Below are 20,025 nucleotides of genomic sequence, written 5' to 3'. Positions count from 1 at the left end.
TGCTCCTGAGAATTGCAGCTCTGCACAGAGAGATCAGCCCCCCCCGCCCCCCAAAAAATAAGTGAATTTCTGAGAATTGCAGTTCTGCACACAGAGATCAGCCTCAAAAAAATCAGCTGAGAATTCCAGCTCTGCATATAAACAGAGATCAACCCCCCAAAAAAATCAGTGATTTTCTGGGAATTCCAACTCTGCACTCAAGCAGGGACCAGCTCCAAAAAATCAGTGATTTCCTGAGAATTGCAGCTCTGCACACAAACAGAGATCAGCCTCCCAAAAAAATTGGTGAGTTCCTGAAAATTCCAGCTTTGCACACAGACATCAACTCCCCCAAAAATCAGCTGAGAATTCCAGCTCTGCACACAAACAGGGATCAACCCCCAAAAAGTCAGTGATTTCCTGAGAATCTCTGAGCATCCCAAAGGCAGCTCCTCCTGCTGGAATTGCTGCTTTTCCCTTCTCCTGCCGTTTCAGGAGAAACACCCAGGAAAAGGAGGTTTGGGTAGGGATAAAATCCTTCCTGAAATTGCTGTCCCTGGGCAAGGAGGGAACATGGCCCGGCCTGCATTGTGGAGATGCCACAAGAAGAAAAAAAAATCTTAATTAATTTGATAATTGCTGCGAGCTTTTGGTTTGGGGTCATGGAATTGTTCAGGCTGGAAAAGAGCTTTAAAGAGAGTCAAAGCAGAGCTGGTGGGCAGCACCAATCCATGTCCCCAGGTGTGTGAGCACTTCCCAGTTCCATTCCCAGCACTCCAAACCCTTCCCAGCTCCATTCCTGGTGCTCCAAACCATTCCCAGCTCCATTCCTGGTGCTCCAAACCATTCCCAGCTCCATTCCTGCCACTCCAAACCCTTCCCAGTTCCATTCCCAGTGCTCCAAACCATTCCCAGCTCCATTCCTGCCACTCCAAATCATTCCAATTTCCATTCCTGGTGCTCCAAACCATTCCCAACTCCATTCCCAGCACTCCAAACCATTCCCAATTCCATTCCTGCCACTCCAAACCATTCCCAGCTCCATTCCTGATACTCCAAACCATTCCCAGCTCCATTCCTGATACTCCAAACCATTCCCAATCCCATTCCCAGTGCCCCAAACCCTTCCCAAATCCATTCCCACCACTCCAAACTATTCCCAGCTCCATTCCTGATATTCCAAACCCTTCCCAACTCCATTCCCACTGCTCCAAACCCTTCCCAGTTCCATTCCTGCCACTCCAAACCATTCCAATTTCCATTCCTGATACTCCAAACCATTCCTAACTCCATTCCCAGTGCTCCAAATACTTCCCAGTTCCATTCCCAGCACTCCAACTCCACTCCCAGCTCAATTCCCAGCACTCCAAACCATTCCCAGCTCCATTTCTGATACTCCAAACCATTCCCAATCCCATTCCCAGTGCTCCAAACCATTCCCAACTCCATTCCTGATGCTCCAAACCATTCCCAACTCCATTCCCAGTGCTCCAAATACTTCCCAGTTCCATTCCTGGTGCTCCAAACCATTCCCAACTCCATTCCCAGTGCTCCAAATACTTCCCAATCCCATTCCTGATGCTCCAAACTATTCACACCTCCATTCCCGGTGCTCCAAACCATTCCCAGCCCCATTCCTGCCACTCCAAACCATTCCCAATTCCATTTCCAGTGTTCCAAACCCTTCTCAGTTCCACTCCCAGCACTCCAAACCATTCCCAGCTCCATTCCTGATTTTCCCGACCCTTCCCAGTTCCATTCCTGTATCTGGAATCGGGAAGTTGCTCCAAGCCCTTCCCAATTCCATTCCCAGCACTCCAAACCATTCCCAGCTCCATTCCTGATACTCCAAACCATTCCCAATCCCATTCCCAGTGCCCCAAACCCTTCCCAAATCCATTCCCACCACTCCAAACTATTCCCAGCTCCATTCCTGATATTCCAAACCCTTCCCAACTCCATTCCCACTGCTCCAAACCCTTCCCAGTTCCATTCCTGCCACTCCAAACCATTCCAATTTCCATTCCTGATACTCCAAACCATTCCTAACTCCATTCCCAGTGCTCCAAATACTTCCCAGTTCCATTCCCAGCACTCCAACTCCACTCCCAGCTCAATTCCCAGCACTCCAAACCATTCCCAGCTCAATTCCCGGTGCTCCAAACCATTCCCAGCTCCATTCCTGATGCTCCAAACCATTCCCAGCTCCATTCCCAGCACTCCAAACCATTCCCAGCTCCATTCCTGATATTTCCAGCCCTTCCCAACTCCATTCCCAGCTCCACTCCCACTGCTCCAAACCATTCCCAGCTCCATTCCTGATGCTCCAAACCATTCCTGGTGCTCCAAACCATCCCAACTCCATTCCCAGTGCTCCAAACCATTCCCAGTTCCATTCCTGCCACTCCAAACCATTCCCAGCTCCATTCCTGATATTCCAAACCATTCCCAATCCCATTCCCAGTGCCCAAACCATCCCCAGCTCCATTCCCAGTTCTCCAAACCCCTCCCAGTTCCATTCCTGCCACTCCAAACCATTCCCAACTCCATTCCTGGAGCTCCAAACCATTCCCACTGCTCCAAACCCTTCCCAGTTCCATTCCCAGGAGTTCAAAAATCCTCCAGCAGCCAAGAGGAATCACAGAAATAAGGGAATCATGGGAAAAAAACCTCAAGGAGAGGTTTTTCCCCCCCCCAAAAAAAAAAATCCTCAAGGGGAGTTTTTCCCCAAAAAAAAACCCTCAAGGGGAGTTTTTTCCCCCAAAAAAACCCTCAAGGGGAGTTTTTTTTCCCCAAAAAAACGTCAAGGGGAGTTTTTTTTCCCCAAAAAAAATCCCACCTGCCTGCAGCTCCTCACGGAGCAACAAACCCACAATTTATCCTTCCAAACCTGCTCCTTGCAGCCCTCCAAAAATAATAAAAAAGCAAATTTAAAAGGCTTTTTTTTTTTTTTTTTTTTTTTTTTTTTTTTTTTTTTTTCCCTCAGTGATGTATTTTTTTTTTTTTCCCCCCCAGGGGATAAAATTAAAAAAAAAAAAAAAAATAAAATAAAAAAGGGTTTACATGAGTTCTGCCAGCACAGGCTGGAAATTTTTATCAGCTTAAAAAAAAAAAAAATTAAAATTAAAAAAATTAGCAAAACCACCTGTCAGTGTTTGCTGACTCAAATCGAGGAGAGAAAATTAGAAAATTTAGCTCAGTTTCCCTGAAAATGGGGGGAAAATTCTGCCTGGCCTGCGCTGCCTGTGAAATAATTGGGAAAAATGGGAAAGGGAAGGGAAAATAAATGGGAAATGTTCAGAATTTGGGGTTTTCTTCATCTTTTGGGGGGAAATAAAAGTGATTTCAGGCTCCTCTCAGCTGAAGGCGTTTCCTGCTCCTTTAAATCCACTTTATTTTTGGGATTTTGCTGATAATTTTGCTGATAATTATCCCTCCCTCTCCTCATCCCATTCCTGATATTTATAAGGTAAAAAAAAAAAAAAACAAGGTGAAAAAAAATTCCCATTTCCAGGTGATCCCACCCTGCCTTAAAAACACCTTTTCCCTACAAATATCCCAAAAAAAACCCCCAAAAATTCCATTTTCTTTGCAGAAATGAAACCATTCCCGCCCTCCCTGCCGAGCAAAGGAACCCAAGGCACAATAAATCAATTTAATACCCAAATCCTCCCCTCCCACTCGCACCCAGAGCTGAATCTGCCTGGAAAATGCAGATTTGGAGCCTCAAATTGAGGTTTTTTTTTCTCCACCCACGAGCCCTGCTGGAGAAATCTGCTCCTTCTTTGCTCCCAGAGCTCAAAATTATGGCTCAAAATGCTGCTCTGGGCCTGGAATTGAATTTTCAGGGTTTGTTTGCAGGGCTGGGGTGATTTTTTTCTCCTATTTTTGGTGTGAAAATAATTTGTTTAATTTTTTTGTTAAAATTGGCGTGTTTATTAATGGGATATATTTAAAAAAAAAATAAAATATTGATATAAAAATGGAGTATTTATATCTCTAATTATAAATCTGCTGCTTCTCCACTTGGAGAAAGAGAAGGAGGCACCAGGATGGGAGAATTCTTTAATCCTGATTAAATTAAATCAAATTAAATTAAATTAAATTAAATCAACTCCTCCTACCTGTTTGCATTGTTAGCACAGCTTCTCCCAGCCTAAAAAAAAAAACTCCTGAAGGAAAAGAAGGATGAACGGGGTAAAATGGGAAAAAATAATTTTAAAAATGAATTTATTTTTTATTTTTCTAATGGGGAATAAACAGATAAAAGAAGAAAAAAAGGAAGATTTAAATGTGGAATTATGCCCAGGTTGTGAATGACTTTAAAGGGATTTATTTTATATTTGAAATTATTTGGGATTGATGCAGAGATCAAAAAATATTGACCCTGAGTGTTGTAAAAAAATATAAATAATCCAAAATATTCTTAAATAATCCAAGCAGAACAAATGAGAATATTCAAAAGATATTGACCCTGAGTGTTGCAAAAAAATATATATAAATAATCCAAAATATTTTTAAATAATCCAAACAGAACAAATGAGAAGAAAATGAGAATTTTGGTTTAAACCTCGATTATTTATCCTGAGAACAACAACTGGTAACGATGAGAGGGAAAAAAGAAAAAAAAAAAAAAAAAAAAGCCTTAAGAGAAATAATTCCCTTTATTCCTGAAACATCCACAAAAATAATTCGGGCAGAAATCCACTCCCAGCCCTCCCGGCAGCCCAGGCCATCGACAAGAATCTTTTATTTGGAAAAAGAGATTTTTTTATTATTATTATTCCATTTCCAGCCTCTATCCCCGTGCAGAGAATCCACAAAAAAACCCCAAAAATCCCAAAAAAAAAGTGCAGGAAAAGCTGAATAAAGTGCCTGGAGTCCCTCAGAGCTCTGCTGGGAATTCAAGTATGTGGAAAATAGGCATTTAATTATGGAGAAATTAATTTTTAATGTCAAAAAAATCAGATTTCTGCCCCCCAAAACTGTCCCAGTCTGTCCAAATTCAGGTGTTTTATTGATCCCAATCCAGGTGTTTTATTGATCCCAACCCAGGTGTTTTACTGATCCCAATCCAGGTGTTTTACTGATCCCAATCCACCCAAATCCAATTGTTTTTCTGTCCCAATCCACCCAAATCTCAGATTTATTTCCCCCCTTTTCTCTGTCCCCTGCAGGGCCAAGGGTCACAATTAGCAATTTAATGAGTTAATTAAACATTAATTTTTTTAATTAATGCAGCAAAGCCCCAGAGATCCTGGAGGTGAATCCTCTGCAGGGGTTTTGTTCTCAAAAAAATAAATCAAATCCCAATTTTCTGGGAGCAGGAGAGATGGAATTTGGGGAGGAAAGGAGAGGTGGAATTTGGGGAGAAGAGGTGGAATTTGGGAAGGAATGAGAGTTGGAATTTGGGAAGGAAAGTTGGAATTTCGGGAGGAAAGAAGAGTTGGAATTTGGGGAGGAGAGTTACAATTTGGGAAGGAAAGGGAAGTTGGAATTTGGGAAGGAGAATTGGAATTTGGGAAAGAAAGAATAATTGGAGTTTGGGAAGGAAAGAGGAGTTGGAATTTGGGGAGGAAAGTTGGAATTTGGGAAGGAAAAGAGAGTTGGAATTTGGGAAGGAAAATTGGAATTTGGGGGGAAAAGGAGAGTTGGAATTTGGAATTTGAGAAGGAAAGGAGAGTTGGAATTTGGGGAGGAGAGTTGGAATTTGGGAAGGAAAGGAGAGTTGGAATTTGGAATTTGGGGAGGAAAGGAGAGAGTTGGAATTCGGGAAGGAAAGAAGGGAAGGAAAGAATAATTGGAATCTGGGAAGGAAAGAGGAGTTGGAATTTGGGGAGGGAAGGAGAACTGGAATTTGAGGAGGAAGGAGAGTTGGAATTGGGGAGGATGGACAAAACAGAGGTGGGATGGGAAGACCCAGGCCAAATTCAAATGAAGACAAAATTAAAATGTCAATTAAAGGAGGATAAAGGGAGAGCAGAGACAGGGACGAGGAGGTGGGAGAGGAGCCCTGGGAGCCCTTCCTGGGACACCTCAAAACCCCCAAAATTCCCAAAAAATCCTCTTTGCTGCTCCAGCAAACCCACGGGGAGATTCCCCCACCGTCCCTGCCCCGGCTCAGGCTCCAGCAAAGGAGGGGAGAGGAAAAATAATTAAAAAAAAAAAAAAAACAGAAATTCCCATAAAAATGGAAAATCAGCCGAGGTTTGTTCCCCTCCACATCCAGCCCGGCCCCAGCTGCTGCCCACGGGGATCCAGGCACTGAAATCCTTCCAAAAGTTGGGATTCCTGGGGATTCTTTGGGATTCCTGGGGATTCCTTGGGGATTCCTTGGGATTCCTTAAAAAAATTGGGAATTCTGGGGGATTCCTGGACATTCCTGAGCATTCCTTGAGATTCCTTGGGATTCTTGGGGATTCCTTGGGATTCCTGAGGGATTCCTGAGGGATTCCTTGGGATTCCTGGGCAACCCTGGGGGATTCCTTGGAGATTCCTGGGGATTCCTGGGATTCCTGGGGATTCCTTGAGATTCCTGTGGGATTCCTGGAGATTCCTTGGGATTCCTGATGATTCCTGGTCATTCCTTGGATTCCTGGAGGATTTCTTGGGATTCCTGGATGATTCCTGGAGATTCCTGAGGATTCTTGAGGATTCCTGATCATTCCTCGGGATTCCTCAGTTTCCTGTGGTTTCCTGGAGATTTCTGGTGATTCCTGCGCATTCCTGGTCATTCCTTGGAATTCCTGGAGGATTTCTTGGGATTCTTTGGGATTCCTTGGGGATTCCTGGAAATTCCTCAGATTCTTCAAGATTCCTGATGATTCCTTGGTTTCCTGGGAATTCCTGGGGGATTCCTGGAGATTCCTTGGAATTCCTGGTCATCCCCAGAGGAGCCTCAGCACTGCTCGGCCTCCACAAACCCCTCCTTCTCCTGGCTGGCCGCCTCCACCTCGGCGTAGGAGGCGCGGTCGTGGCGGAATTTCATGGCGGGCCAGCGGTGCCGCCGGCGCTGGGGACGGGACGAGACCGGAATGTTGGGATGGGACACACCGGAGTGTGGGGTGGGATGGGACAGGACACACACCGGAGTGTCGGGTGGGATGGGACACACCGGAGTGTGGGGTGGGATGGGACACACCGGAGTGTGGGGTGGGATGGGACAGGACACACACCGGAGTGTCGGGTGGGATGGGACACACCGGAGTGTCGGGTGGGATGGGACACACCAGAGTGTGGGGTGGGATGGGACACACACCGGAGTGTCGGGTGGGATGGGACACACCGGAGTGTCGGGTGGGATGGGACACACACCGGAGTGTCGGGTGGGATGGGACACACAGGAGTGTCGGGTGGGATGGGACACACAGGAGTGTCGGGTGGGATGGGACAGGACACACCGGAGTGTCGGGTGGGATGGGACACACCGGAGTGTCGGGTGGGACGGGACACATTGGAATGTCGGGTGGGATGGGACACACACCGGAGTGTCGGGTGGGATGGGACACACCGGAGTGTCGGGTGGGATGGGACACACTGGAGTGTCGGGTGGGATGGACACACCGGAGTGTCGGGTGGGATGGGACACACACCGGAGTGTCGGGTGGGATGGGACACACTGGAGTGTCGGGTGGGATGGGACACACCGGAGTGTGGGGTGGGATGGGACACACAGGAGTGTCGGGTGGGATGGGACACACAGGAGTGTCGGGTGGGATGGACACACCAGAGTGTCGGGTGGGATGGGACACACACCGGAGTGTCGGGTGGGATGGGACACACCAGAGTGTGGAGTGGGATGGGACACACCGGAGTGTCGGGTGGGATGGGGGACACACAGGAGTGTCGGGTGGGATGGGACACACCGGAGTGTCGGGTGGGATGGGACACACACCGGAGTGTCGGGTGGGATGGGACACACCGGAGTGTCAGGTGGGATGGGGGACACACAGGAGTGTCGGGTGGGATGGGACACACCGGAGTGTCGGGTGGGATGGGACACACAGGAGTGTCGGGTGGGATGGGACACACACCGGAGTGTCGGGTGGGATGGGACACACCGGAGTGTCGGGTGGGACAGGGATGGGCAGGACACAGATACAGGGGCTGGGATGGTGGGGAGGACATGGATACAGGATTTGGGATGGTGGGAAGAACAAAAATCCAGGATCTGGGATGGTGAGAACAACATGGATCCAGGGATTGGAGATGGCGATGAAGGACAAGGATCCAGGGTCTGGGATGGTGGGAAAGACACAGATCCAGAGATCTGGGCTGGAGGGAAGGACATGGATCCAGGATCTGGTTGGAGGGAAGGACATTGATCCAGGGATTTGGGATGGAGGGAAGGACACGGATCCAGGATCTGGGTTGACTGAGGACAACGTGGATCGACAGAACTGGAATGGCTGGGAAGGACATGGATCCAGGATCTGGGATGGTGGGAAGGATGTGGATCCAGGATCTGGGATGGAGGGAAGGTCATGGATCGAGGATTTGAGATGGTGATGAAGGACATGGATCCAGGGGCTGGGATGGTGGGAAGGACGTGAATCCAGGGATTTGAGATGGTGGGGAGGACATGGATCTGAGATGGAGGGAAGGGCACGGATCCAGGGATTTGAGATGGTGGGAAGGACACAGATCCAGGGATGTGGGAGGATGGGAAGGACACGGATCCAGGATCTGGGATGGTGGGAAGGACACAGTTCCAGGGATTTGGGATGGTGAGGAGAACATGGATACAAGGATCTGGATTGGCTGGGAAGGACATGGATCCAGGGATCTGGAATGGAGGGAAGGACACAGATATAGAGATCTGAGAGGATGGGAAGGACACAGATCCAGGGATTTGATATGGTGGGAAGGACAAAGATGCAAAATCTGGGATGGTGATGAAGGTCATGGATCCAGGGATTGGAGATTGTGGGGAGAACATGGATCCAGGATCTGGGCTGGAGGGAAGGACACAGATCCAGGATCTGGGATGGAGGTAAGGACACAGATCCAGAATTTGGGATGGAGGGAAGGACATGGATCCAGGGATGTGGGGTTGAGGGAAGGACATGGATCCATGGAAAGGGGCTGGAGGGAAGGACACAGACCCAGGATCTGGGATGGCTGAGACAATGTGGATCCATAGAACTAGAATGGCTGGGAAGGACATGGATCCAGGATCTGGGCTGGAGGGAAGGACACAGATCCAGGGATTTGGGCTGGAGGGAAGGACACAGATCCAGGGATTTGGGATGATGGGAAGGACATGGATCCAGGATCTGGGCTGGAGGGAAGGACACAGATCCATGGAAAGGGGCTGGAGGGAAGGACATGGATCCATGGAAAGGGGCTGGAGGGAAGGACATGGATCCATGGAAAGGGGCTGGAGGGAAGGACACGGATCCATGGAAAGGGGCTGCAGGGAAGGACACGGATCCATGGAAAGGGGCTGGAGGGAAGGACACAGATCCATGGAAAGGGGCTGGAGGGAAGGACACAGATCCATGGAAGTGGGCTGGAAGGAAGGACACGGATCCATGGAAAGGGGCTGCAGGGAAGGAGCCAGACCCAGGGGAGCACGGGCAGCCCTCTGACCCCCCGGGCAGAGCCGAGCCCGCACTGACCTCCAGGAAGAAGAGCGCGGGCGCGGACGTGGGGTGGACGCCGATGTAGAGCCCGGCCAGGCCCAGCCCGGCCAGCAGCACCGCGGCCACCACGATGGTCACCAGGGTGCCCGTGGGGACGGGGGAGCCCCGCCAGCTCAGGCTGCTCCCCGCGCCTGGAAAATAATAAAAAATATTATTTCATCAATATTCGTGATTTTAATTATTAATTTTATCATGTTTGTGGGTTTAATTGTCAACTAAGTGTAAAATTAATTCAATTTTTTCATGCTGTTGATGCTGTTTTATACCATGATGACGCAGACTCTGATTTCAGGAGGGTGAAAATGAGGTTTTTATTTTTGGGATGTGTTTCTTTTTTATATTATTTCACACAGATCGATTTGATGGGTGAAAACAAAGGTAAAACCTCTTCAATCACATTGATCAGAGCAGGGGGGACATTGAGGAAAAGTCCCTCCTAAAGGAGTTTTTGGGGTTTTTTGGGTTTTTTTTTTTTGTTTTGCTTGGTTTCGTTTGGGGTTTTTTTTTTGGTTTTGTGGTGTGGTTTTTTTTGGTTTTTTTTAAGATATTTTTGTTTGCTTTTAGTTAGTTTAGTTAGTTAAGTAAATAAGATTTTTTGGATTTTTTTTTTGAAAATTTTTTTGTTTTTATTTTTAGTTAGTTTAGTTTACTTTCTTGAAGTAAAGTAATTTTTTGGATTTTTTTGAGATTTTTTTTGTTTGTTTTGGTTTTAGTTAGCTTAGGTAGTTGAACTAAAGAAGTTTTTTGGAATTTCTTTTTTTTTTTAGTTTTATTGAGATTTTTTTTGTTTGTTTTTAGTTAGTTTAGTTAGTTGAAGAAAAGAAGTTTTTTGGGAATTTTTTTGAGGTTTTTTTGGTTATAGTTGGTTTAGTTAGTTAAAGTTTTCTGGATTTTTTTTTAATTTTTTCTTTGTCTTTAGTTAGTTTAATTAGTTGAAGTAAAGAAGTTTTTTGGAATTTTTTTTGAGATTTTTTTGTCATTTTTAGTTAGTTTAGTTAATTAAAGTAAAGAAGGTTTTGGGCAATTTTTTTTTTTTTTTTAGTTTTTTTTGTATTGTTTTGTTTTCAGTTAGTTTAGTTAATTGAAGTAAAGAATTTTTTTGGGAATTTTTTTTTTTTTTTTTTTTTGAGATTTTTGTTTTTAGCCTATTCTATTTATAGTTGGATTTTATAGGGTTTTTTTAATGTCACAACCAGAGAAATTCAAAGAAAAAAAAATAGTTTTGTGTCCATAAAAATATTGCGAATAATGGGAATTATGTGGAGGGATGGAGGCCTTACCTTCTCCTCCTGTGAACTGGTTCAGCTTCGTGTCGTCTGAAAGGAGAAAACATGGAAAAAACCAATAAATCGGGAATTTCCTGTGAAATCCTTCCCAATTCCCTCCCCTGGGACGGGATCTGGGGCAGTTTGGAATCTCTGGAACCTGGAAAACCCCAGTGACTGAGGGAGGTATTGATGCTGTTTTACACCACAACGACACAAACTCTGATTTCAGGAGGCTGAAAATGACTTTTTTTATTTTTGGGCTGTGTCTCCCTTTTATCCCATTTCACACAGAACAATTTGACTGGTGAAAACAAAATCAAAACCTCTTCACTCCCATTGGTCAGAGCAGAGGAACAGCAAGAAATCCCTCCTGGGGAAAGGAATGAATGACAAAGGTACAGTTTCAAAAATATTTCTCCTGTTTGCAGAAAATTCCCTGGGAAAAGGATTTCAGAATAAACCAAAACACCTCAGGGACAGAACCAGGGCATGGATTGAGGTTTTCCTTCACTGAGGAGGCACAAAAATCCCAGGGAAGGGAAGGGAAGGGAAGGGAAGGGAAGGGAAGGGAAGGGAAGGGAAGGGAAGGGAAGGGAAGGGAAGGGAAGGGAAGGGAAGGGAAGGGAAGGGAAGGGAAGGGAAGGGAAGGGAAGGGAAGGGAAGGGAAGGGAAGGGAAGGGAAGGGAAGGGAAGGGAAGGGAAGGGAAGGGAAGGGAAGGGAAGGGAAGGGAAGGGAAGGGAAGGGAAGGGAAGGGAAGGGAAGGGAAGAAAAGGGGTCAGTCAGAGTTTGGATCCAGAACTGAGTGTCCACATCCAGCCCATGGAATTTGCAGCCAGAACATCCCAAATAAATCCATGGGATGCTCAAAATCCACCCCCTTTCCTTGGCTCGTTCTGGAAGGACCCAGACCTACTGGACAAGGTTTGTCTCTCAATAGGCTCCACATGAGTGTCCTCACGGGGGTGGAATCCTGATCCACAATTCCCAGGGCTTGGCTCCCAAATCCTGCTCTGGCTGCAGCTCCAGCACGAGGCTGATGAGTCAGGCTGGGCTCCAGAGCTCCAGGAGCAGATCCAGGAGCTGGAAAGGCTGGGCAGGATGTGGAGCCAAAAAACAGGGCTGGATGGGGAGGACATGGATCCAGGGATTGGAGATGGTGGGGAGGACACGGATCCTGGGAGGTGGGATCTCTTGAGGTCCCTCCCAACCCAAATCCTTCTGGGATCCCAGAACTTTTACAGATCCTGGTGTTGCAGATGGAGCAATGGGCTCAGGAGGGGATTTTTGGGAAGGAATTCCTGCCTGGGAGGGTGGGGAGGGGCTGGGATGGGATTCCCAGAGAAGCTGGGATGGTTGGACAGGACACAGATCCAGGGAGGTGGGTTGGCAGGAGATGATGCAGATCCATTCTGCTGAGCTGGTGGGAAGGATGAGGATCCAGGATCTGGGCTGGCTGGAGGAGACACAGACCCACAGGGCCGGGCTGGTGGGGTGGAGGCAGATCCAGGGATCTGGGCTGGTGAGGAGGATGGTGGATCCACAGAACTGGACTGCATGGGAAGGACACGGATCCAGGATCTGGGACGGTGAGGAGGACACGGATCCAGGATCTGGGACGGTGAGGAGGACACGGATCCAGGATCTGGGATGGTGGGAGAATGTGGATCCAGGGAGCTGGGCTGGCAGGGAAGGACACGGATCCATCTTGCTGAGCTTGTGGGGAGGATGTGGATCCAGAGAGCTGGGTTGGTTGGACAGGACACAGACCCAGGAATCTGGGCTGGATCCAGGGATCTGGGCTGGTTGGACAGGGCACATCCAGGGATCTGGGCTGGATCCAGGGATCTGGGCTGGCAGGGAAGGACACAGATCCAGAAATCTGTGCTGGTGGGAAGGATGTGGATCCTGGGATTTGGGCTGGTTGAAGAGGACACATCCAGAGATCCAGGTTGGATCCAGGGATCTGGGCTGGTGGGAAGGACATGGATCCAGGGATCTGGGCTGGATCCAGGGATCTGGGCTGGTTGGACAGGACACATCCAGAGATCCGGGTTGGATCCAGCAATCTGGGCTGGTGGGAAGGATGTGGACCAGGGATTGGGGCTGGTTGGACAGGACACACATCCAGGGATCTGGGCTGGTGGAAGAGGACACCCAGAGGACACCGAGGGCCAGATCCCCCCCTTGGTGCAGCTGCCCCCCTGCTGTCCCCCCTCTCTCCTCCCTCCAGCTGCACTCCTCTCCCTTCCAGGATCCCAAATCAACTCCACGCCTGGCTGTGTCACACTCAGCCTCTCATCCTTGTTTTTTTTTGTTTTCCAAGAACCGGCGAAGGGCTGGAAAACAATCCCGGTGGTGGAGTTCCAGCCCCTCCAGCCCTTCCCTTTAATTGCTCCTCTCAGAGCCAGCCCTGCCTGGAGCTCCGTTCCCCCATCCGGGCGCTGAAGGACAATAATTAACGCCCCTTTCTATTGATCCTAATTAACACTTCTCGTTAGGGACAATTAAGCGGCTGAATTGAGGCGCTCCCTGCGCCAGGATCGGCGGAGCCGGACCCCGTTAATGGGATTGTGGAGCTTTGGGACTCGGGGGGGTCTCCGGGGAGGATTTTGGTGGAGCAGAATTCCCGAGAGGAGGGGGAGCAGCACGGGAATTCCAGGCTGGGAGTGCTGGAAGCCTTGAGACACCAGGGAAAATCCTAAACACAGAGAAATCCTAAACCCAGTGAGATCCCAGCCCAATGAAATCCTAAACTCAGTGAGATCCCAAACCCAGTGAAATCTCGAGCCCAGAGAAATCCCAGCTCAGAGAAATCCCAAACCAGAGAAATCCCAGCCCAGAGAAATCCCAAATGCAGGGAAATCCCAAACCCAGTGAAATCCTGAGCCCAGAGAAATCCCAGCCCGGAGAAATTCCAGCCCAGTGAGATCCCAAACTCTCTCCAGGACTGACCCCTTTAGGACCCTAAATTCTGCCCCCCAGGCCCTGGTGGCTTTGCTGACCTCCACAAAAGGGTAAAAAAGCTGGAAAACCCCAAAGCTCTTCCTCAGCCCCCCAGGGGTCCCCTCCTGGCTGCCCTTCTCTCCCCTTTCCATCATCCCCCGTTCCCATCCCTGCCCAGGGACGGCCTTGGGGCGCCCTGGGGACTGGGACTGTCCCTGCCCTGGGGATGGGATCAGCTCTGAGCTCCCTCCCAACCCCAAATCCTTCTGGATCCCAGAGCTTTACAGATCCAGGTGTGGCAGGTGGAGAAATGGGCTCAGGAGGGGATTTGGGGCAGGAATTCCTGCCCGGGAGGGTGAGGAGGGGCTGGGCTGGGATTCCCAGAGCAGCTGTGGCTGCCCCTGGATCCCTGGAGTGCCCCAGGCCAGGCTGGACATTGGGGTTTGGAGCAGCCTGGGACAGTGGGGCTGTCCCTGGGAGGGATTTGAGCTCCTTTCCAACCCAAACCATTCCAGGACTCTGCTCCAAACCCATCTGCTCCTGGTTTTCATTTGAATTTGCTTTTGGAGGCAGTGAAAAACCTGCCCAGGGATCAGGATCAGGGATGGGGGGAATCACTTTTCCAGGGATCAGGGATGGGGGGGGGGATCACTTGTCCCAGAGATGAGGAATCATCGTCCCAGGGATTGGGATCAGGGATGGGGTCACCTTCTCAGGGATCAGGGATCCCCTGTCCAGGGCTCAGTGGTGCAGGGTCACCTGTCCAGGGCTCAGGGATGGGATGTCACCTATCCAGGGCTCAGGGATGGGGACATCACCTGTCCAGGGCTCAGGATCACCTGTCCCAGGGCTCAGGGATGGGGACATCACCTGTCCAGGGCTCAGGGATGGGGACATCACCTGTCCAGGGCTCAGGATCACCTGTCCAGGGACCAGGGATGGGGACATCACCTGTCCAGGCTCAGGATCACCTGTCCAGGCTCAGGGATGGGGACATCACCTGTCCAGGGCTCAGGATCACCTGTCCAGGGACCAGGGATGGGGACATCACCTGTCCAGGGCTCAGGATCACCTGTCCAGGGACCAGGGATGGGGACATCACCTGTCCCAGGGCTCAGGGGTGCAGGGTCACCTTCCCAGGGACCAGGGATAACTTGTCCAGGGCTCAAGGATGGGGACATCACCTGTCCAGGGACGAGGGATGGGGACATCACCTGTCCAGGGCTCAGGATCACCTGTCCAGGGCTCAGGAATGGGGACATCACCTGTCCAGGGCTCAGGATCACCTGTCCAGGGCTCAGGGATGGGACATCACCTGTCCAGGGCTCAGGATCACCTGTCCAGGGCTCAGGGATGGGACATCACCTGTCCAGGGCTCAGGGATGGGATGTCACCTGTCCAGGGCTCAGGGTCACCCACCCAGTGGCACCCCAGGGTGACCCACCCTCCGTGGTGAGGCTGTCGAGGAAGGACGAGCCCGAGGGGGAGGTGACATCGATGACCTCGGTGACATCCCGGCCTGGAGGGGACACGGAGCTGTCTGGGGACGCCGAGTAGTGACCGCCCTCCGCTAAATCCTCACAGGTCTGTTCATCCGACTGGAAAAAAAGGAAAAAAGGAGAATTTGGAGCTGTTTTTTCCCCTCCAGCAGGAATTCCAGCAGGGCTCTGCCTCCCACAGAGGCCAGGAGTGACCCGGAGGAGGGAAATTTGGGACAAATCTGAGCTTTGTGCAGCTCGGGGTGAGCTCAGAAGGGTCTGGTGAGCTCCATGTGGAAATATTCCAGAGGAAAATTTGCTGTTCATGTGGTTGATAGGAAATAAAGATGAGTTTTCAGGAGGAAAGTGGAATAAAATCAGTAAAAAATACCACCAACAAACCCAAAACCCAAGGAAAGGAAAGGAAAGGAAAGGAAAGGAAAGGAAAGGAAAGGAAAGGAAAGGAAAGGAAAGGAAAGGAAAGGAAAGGAAAGGAAAGGAAAGGAAAGGAAAGGAAGGAAAGGAAAGGAAAGGAAAAGGAAAGGAAAGGAAAGGAAAGGAAAGGAAAGGAAAGGAAAGGAAAGGAAAGGAAAGGAAAGGAAAGGAAAGGAAAGGAAAGGAAAGGAAAGGAAAGGAAAGGAAAGAAAGGAAAGGAAAGGAAAGGAAAGGAAAGGAAAGGAAAGGAAAGGAAAGGAAAGGGAAAGGAAAGAAAGGAAAGGAAAGGAAAGGAAAGAAAGGAAAGGAAAGGAAAGGAAAGGAACCCCCAAAAACCCCAAAACCCAAGAAAAGAAGAAAAGAAACAAAACAAAAACCCCACAAATAAAACAAAACAAACAAACAAAAAAACCAACCAAAAAAACCCCAAACCCCCACAAACCAAACCATTAAAAAACACACAAAACCAAAATAAAAAATAAAAAATCCCCAAACAAAACCCCAAATAAACAAAAACCCAAACAAACCAACAAAACCCCATCAAAATCGAAGCAAACAAAAACAAAACAAACCACAGAAACAAGGAAAAAAAAAAAAAAGGAAAAAAAAAAAAGAGCAAAGGGCAAAGCAGAAGCAGATGTTTGGTTGTGGGATAATTTTTGCTCCCAGGGACACAAACAGGGCTCGTTCCTTCCTGCCTGCAGTGAGTAAGAGTCACGCTCCGGGAGGCAGGAGGAATAACGGAATAAAGGGGGAAATGGAATGGGGGGAGAGGGGAACGGTGTCCAAAGGGAATAAAGGATTTCCAATTGGGATAAAGGGATATCTAAAGGGATAAAGGGGATATCCCAAGGGAATAAAGAATTATCCCAAGGAAATATAGGGATATCCAAAGGGAATAAAGGGAATAAAGGGAATAAAGGGATATCCAAGGGAATAAAGAATTAATCCAAGGGAATAAATGAATATCCAAAAGGAATAAAGGAATATCCAAAGGGAATAAAGGGAATAAAGGGAATAAAGGGATATCCCAAGGGGAAAAAAAAGGGATACAAAGGGGAATCCAAAGGGAATAAAGGAATATTTAAAGGGAAATCCAGAGGTAATAACAGAATATCTAAAGGGAAATCCCAAGGGTTATCTAAAGGGAATAAAGGAATATCCCAAAGGGTTATCCCAAGGGAATAAAGGGATATAAAGAGATACTTAAGGGAATAAAGGGAAATCCAAAGGGGTATCTAAAGGGAATACAGGGGTATCTAAAGGGAAAAAAGGGATACAGAGGGAAATCCAAAGGGAATAAAGGAATATCTAAAGGGAAATCCCAAGGGTTATCCAAAGGGAATAAAGGAAATCCAAAGGGAAATCCCAAGGGAATAAAGGGATATATAAAAGGAACAAAGGGATATCCCAAAGGTTATCTAGAGGAAATAAAGGGAAATCCAAAGACAATAAAGGAAATCCAAAGGGAAATCCAAAGGGAATAAAGAGAAATCCCAGGGGGAATAAAGGAATATCCAAAGGGATATCTACAGGGAGCAAAGGGAAATCCTAAGGAATATCTAAAGGGAATAAAGGTAAATCCAAAGGGTATAAAGGAATATCTAAAGGGAACAAATGGAAATCCAAGAGGAATAAAAGAATATCTAAAGAGATCCAAGGGAAATCCCAAGGAATACTTAAAAGGAGCAGAGGGAAATCCCAAGGAATATATAAAGGGAACACAAGGAAATCCCAAGGGATATCTAAGGGAACAAAGGGAAATCCCAAGGAATATTTAAAAGGAACAAAGAGAAATCCCAAGAATATCCAAAGAGAAATCCCAAGGGATGCTCAGTCTGCCCCAGAACACACAGAGCGGCTCACACAGAGTCCAACATTCCCTTTTCTGACCTGGGTTATGGATTTTCCCGTGGCCCAGCCCCATTCCAGCCCCAGGGATTGGGGTTGGGGTTGGGATTGGGATTGGGATTGGGGTTGGGGTTGGGGTTGGGGTTGGGGATGGGGTTGGAATTGGATTGGGATTGGGGTTGGGATTGGGATTGGGGTTGGGATTGGGGTTGGGGTTGGGATTGGGGTTGGGGATGGGATTGGGGTTGGGGTTGGGATTGGGGTTGGGATTGGGGTTGGGGTTGGGGTTGGGGTTGGGGTTGGGGATGGGGTTGGGGATGGGATTGGGGTTGGGGTTGGGATTGGGGTTGGGGTTGGGATTGGGGTTGGGGATGGGATTGGGGTTGGGGTTGGGATTGGGATTGGGGTTGGGGTTGGGATTGGGATTGGGATTGGGATTGGGGTTGGGATTGGGATTGGGATTGGGATTAGGATTGGGATTGGGGTTGGGATTGGGGTTGGGATTAGGATTGGGACTGGGGTTGGGGATTTCTGGGCTCACCTGGCCACAGCCGTAGCTCAGCCACTCCTGCCTGTACCGGTCAAAGCCACTGGAGCACCTGTGGGGGAAAGGGAAAATCAGGATTATCCAGGGCCAGGTAATGAGGGTGGATTAAAAAAAAAACTAAAACAAAACCTAAAAAAATCCCCCTAAAACAAATAACACAGCCTAAAAAAGCTCCACTGTGTAATGAACTGCCAGCCAAAAAAAAAACCACACACAAAAAAAAAAAAAAAAAAAAAAAAAAAAAAAAAAACAAAACCAAACAAACAAACAAAAAAAAAACCCACAAAAAAACCCCCAGAAAAACCCCAGAAAAACCCCAAAAAAACCAAAAAACCAAAACAAACAAAAAAAACCCCAACCAAACAAAAAACAAACAAACAAAAAAAACACACAAAAAAAGGTTAAAATTATTTTTAAAAAATTTTTTACAATTTTTAAAATATTTACAAATTGTTTTTGTCGCCTTATGAAAATAAAACAAAAGTCAAGAATGGCCATATAAAGTCCCACACAACAAATTGCACAAATTACTAAAAAATAAAATCAAAATAAAATAAAATAAAATAAATAAATCAAATCAATTCGCTAAACTCAAAATTGTTCAATTAACCCTAAATATTTCTAAAAATAAGTAAAGTAACCAAAGCTCTAATTCATTATAGTGACCAATACAATAAATATTCAATAATTAGTGACCAAATAATTCATAGTGACCAATACTCTATAAAAATAATTTTAAAAGTAAAAAAACCTAATTAGCAAAGTAAAAAAATAAATTTAAACTACTAAAAACTAAAAAAAATTGCCAAATAATAAATAAAGCTACCTGTAAAAATCCACCATATAATCCCCATGTGCCCAAAAAAAATAAAACTAATAAAAACCACCAAAACAATAAACAAATAAATCCAACTACCAAAATAAAAGGATCAGAAATAAACCCAAATATTCCCCTTTTTCCAGAGAAGGAAAAGGATCAGGAGCAAGGGAAAAGGAGAAGGGAAAAACCCAAAAAAAAAAAATATAAAATATATATATATATAAAATATATATAAAAATATATATATTCTATCTATGTCTATCTATCTATCTATCTAGTAGATATAAATATAATAAAAAATTATAAATATATATTACATATTCTATATTCTATATTCTATATTATATATTATATATTATATAATATATAATATATATTATAGAATATATAATATATATTATATAGATTTTAGTAACATACTAAACTAAGAGAAGAAAATTAGAAAATAAAAATTACCCACAAATTAATTTCTAAACCCAACCCTTTCTCTCACTACAAACTGTTAATTTTCTACAAATAAAATAAAGAGGCAAAACTCAGAACTTTAGGTCAGTTCCACTCATAAAACAGTTTTTTTATTCAGTTTTTTATTTGAGAGAGAGAAGTTACTCTCATTGTTTGGTAACTTTCATACAAAAGGGACTTTTGTAGTTATGAAATTTTTATATCTATATACCTATATTATAGATATATATTTATATATATATTTTCTATATAGTAGCTTTGACTATTTAATTACAATTATGGGCTGTGACTATTTAATTACAATTATTTCTATGACTAATTACAATTACGAGCTGTGGATTTTACAGATTTGGGGTGGTACTTTTTAAAAATTAATTGTTTAAAAACAACAACAACAACAACAACAACAACAAAACAACTCCAAGGAATTTTTTTTAAACTCACTTTAACTCAACTTAAAACAAACAAACAAAAAGTCTCCAACTCAACTTCAATTTTTATATAATTACGACCAAAAGTAATTTTCTGTTTTCTGAGCAGTCAGAACTGCATGTCAACCCAAAACCTGTCCCCCTCTTTTTTTTCTAAAAAAAT

At 46.4% G+C, this 20,025-nt stretch overlaps 1 protein-coding gene and 1 long non-coding RNA gene across 2 annotated transcripts in view; one reads left to right on the top strand and one right to left on the bottom strand.

The window, feature by feature from the left end:
* The first annotated feature begins 5,399 nt into the window (after positions 1-5,399).
* LOC310918657 lies at positions 5,400-6,274 on the top strand. The gene is made up of 3 exons (XR_014591707.1): positions 5,400-5,469; positions 5,541-5,559; positions 5,658-6,274. It is a non-coding gene; the product is annotated as an uncharacterized lncRNA (long non-coding RNA).
* Positions 6,275-6,523: 249 nt separating this feature from the next.
* PLXDC1 (plexin domain containing 1) overlaps positions 6,524-20,025 on the bottom strand; it is a gene marked incomplete at its 5' end in the record, with an annotated part of 35,535 nt that continues 22,033 nt past the window's right edge. Inside the window, 5 exons of the mRNA XM_083877819.1 lie at positions 6,524-6,991; positions 9,600-9,754; positions 10,904-10,939; positions 15,280-15,433; positions 18,141-18,198. Of these exons, the coding sequence (XP_083733945.1) occupies positions 6,878-6,991; positions 9,600-9,754; positions 10,904-10,939; positions 15,280-15,433; positions 18,141-18,198 (517 nt within the window). The 3' untranslated portion in view covers positions 6,524-6,877. The remainder of the gene's footprint in view (positions 6,992-9,599; positions 9,755-10,903; positions 10,940-15,279; positions 15,434-18,140; positions 18,199-20,025) is intronic.

Source organism: Zosterops lateralis, assembly GCF_965231275.1.
Source record: "Zosterops lateralis genome assembly, chromosome: 24".
Taxonomy (NCBI): Eukaryota; Metazoa; Chordata; class Aves; order Passeriformes; family Zosteropidae; genus Zosterops; species Zosterops lateralis.
Note: the sequence above shows the minus strand (reverse complement) of the source record. Positions and strands in the feature narration are given on the sequence as shown.